Here is a 1388-nt window from a genome sequence, read left to right on the forward strand (position 1 = left end):
ATTTTTTTTGTTACTCATTTTTTATGGTTTAATATATCGAAATAAGAATGAATTTCATTCATTCAACCTTTATGAAGTACTAAATTAGTAAGTTACTTGATTTCAATGAACCACTCCGTATGTAAATAAGCAAAGTGAAAAAAAAATCACTGATACTAGAATTAGTTTACATCACTATTAGTAAGAATCAAATACATTTGGGTATGGAAACCTTTCTCCCTATTTTTCGTACGTCTTCTTCCGTGTAAATCATACAAAATATTTGATCTTGCACAAAAGCAAAATATTTTAATTAAGAAATTGTAAATTATTTTTAAATTATGTTCAAAATATTCAGACTTTTGCAAAAAAAACAAAAAACCGTTGGAAATATAAATTTGCACAAAATAATTGTAGAACTATTAATCAAACATTTAGACCGAGTTTAACTCCAAAATAAAAGTGCAAACTTGTATACCAATTTAATTTATTTAGCAAATTTTCTTGACTTTGATTGATAAAGAACTTGTACATATTAAATTTTTTGCAACTTTCATTATTGATATAAACTAACATCAAATAAACTATAAACAAAACAGGATGGTCAATCAGCAAATTATATCGGTTAAAGTTTATTGTGATACAATTGTCTTCAATAAATGTATTTTTATAAAAATTGAAGTACCCTACTGGTTTGTATTATAATATGCTTGAACACATTTTACAAGTTTAATATTGAGCTATTACGAGATCAGTGTGATCGGTGTTTAGCTCTCATCAAACTCTAATGGAAGAATCAATCATGGCGGCAATAGAAACATCATACAAGGACTCAGAACTGAGAGGGAGCAATGCCACCATCCATCGTATCCGTATCACTCTCACTTGCTTTAAAGTGAGCTCTTTGGAGAAGGTATTTGCTGAACTGATCCGAACGTCCAAAAAGAAGGAGCTTAAGGTAAATTGCTTCCTTTGTCTTCCCACTAGCAATTGCACATCACCGCTAGAAAAACTCCTAGTGGATATGATTCAAATACATGGAATCACTTCACCATTAGGATCAACAAGAGAATCATCAATCTTCACTCTGTCTCGGAAATCCTAGAAAAATAACCTACATTTTTATTGAGCCTGGAATTGAGATTGAGGTGACCTTTCCTGACCAATGATTTCTATGATTTTGCATATGCTCGTTCGATATTCTTGTGTGGAGAAAAACTGTAAATTTTTCTTTGCTGGTGTACATATTAGACGCCCACTCAAACTATAATGAAAACAAACAATCACAAAACTGTTAACAGTTTATTAAACACAAACTCTTATCTTTCTAACGCCATTTAGCGTAAAACAACAGGAGATGCACATAACTAAAACTATATCTTTAAAGTATAATGGATTCCTTGTTACAG

The 1388-nt window shown here is 30.5% G+C and overlaps 1 protein-coding gene across 1 annotated transcript; it reads left to right on the plus strand.

The window, feature by feature from the left end:
* Positions 1-781: 781 nt before the first annotated feature.
* On the plus strand, positions 782-1148 carry LOC121125684 (small ribosomal subunit protein uS10-like). Its single transcript, XM_071891374.1, has 2 exons — positions 782-937; positions 1038-1148. The coding sequence occupies exons 1-2, from the start codon at positions 782-784 to the stop codon at positions 1146-1148; spliced, it is 267 nt and encodes an 88-aa protein (XP_071747475.1).
* Positions 1149-1388: the final 240 nt, after the last annotated feature.

This window comes from Lepeophtheirus salmonis, chromosome 10 (genome assembly GCF_016086655.4).
Source record: "Lepeophtheirus salmonis chromosome 10, UVic_Lsal_1.4, whole genome shotgun sequence".
In the NCBI taxonomy this organism is placed as follows: domain Eukaryota; kingdom Metazoa; phylum Arthropoda; class Copepoda; order Siphonostomatoida; family Caligidae; genus Lepeophtheirus; species Lepeophtheirus salmonis.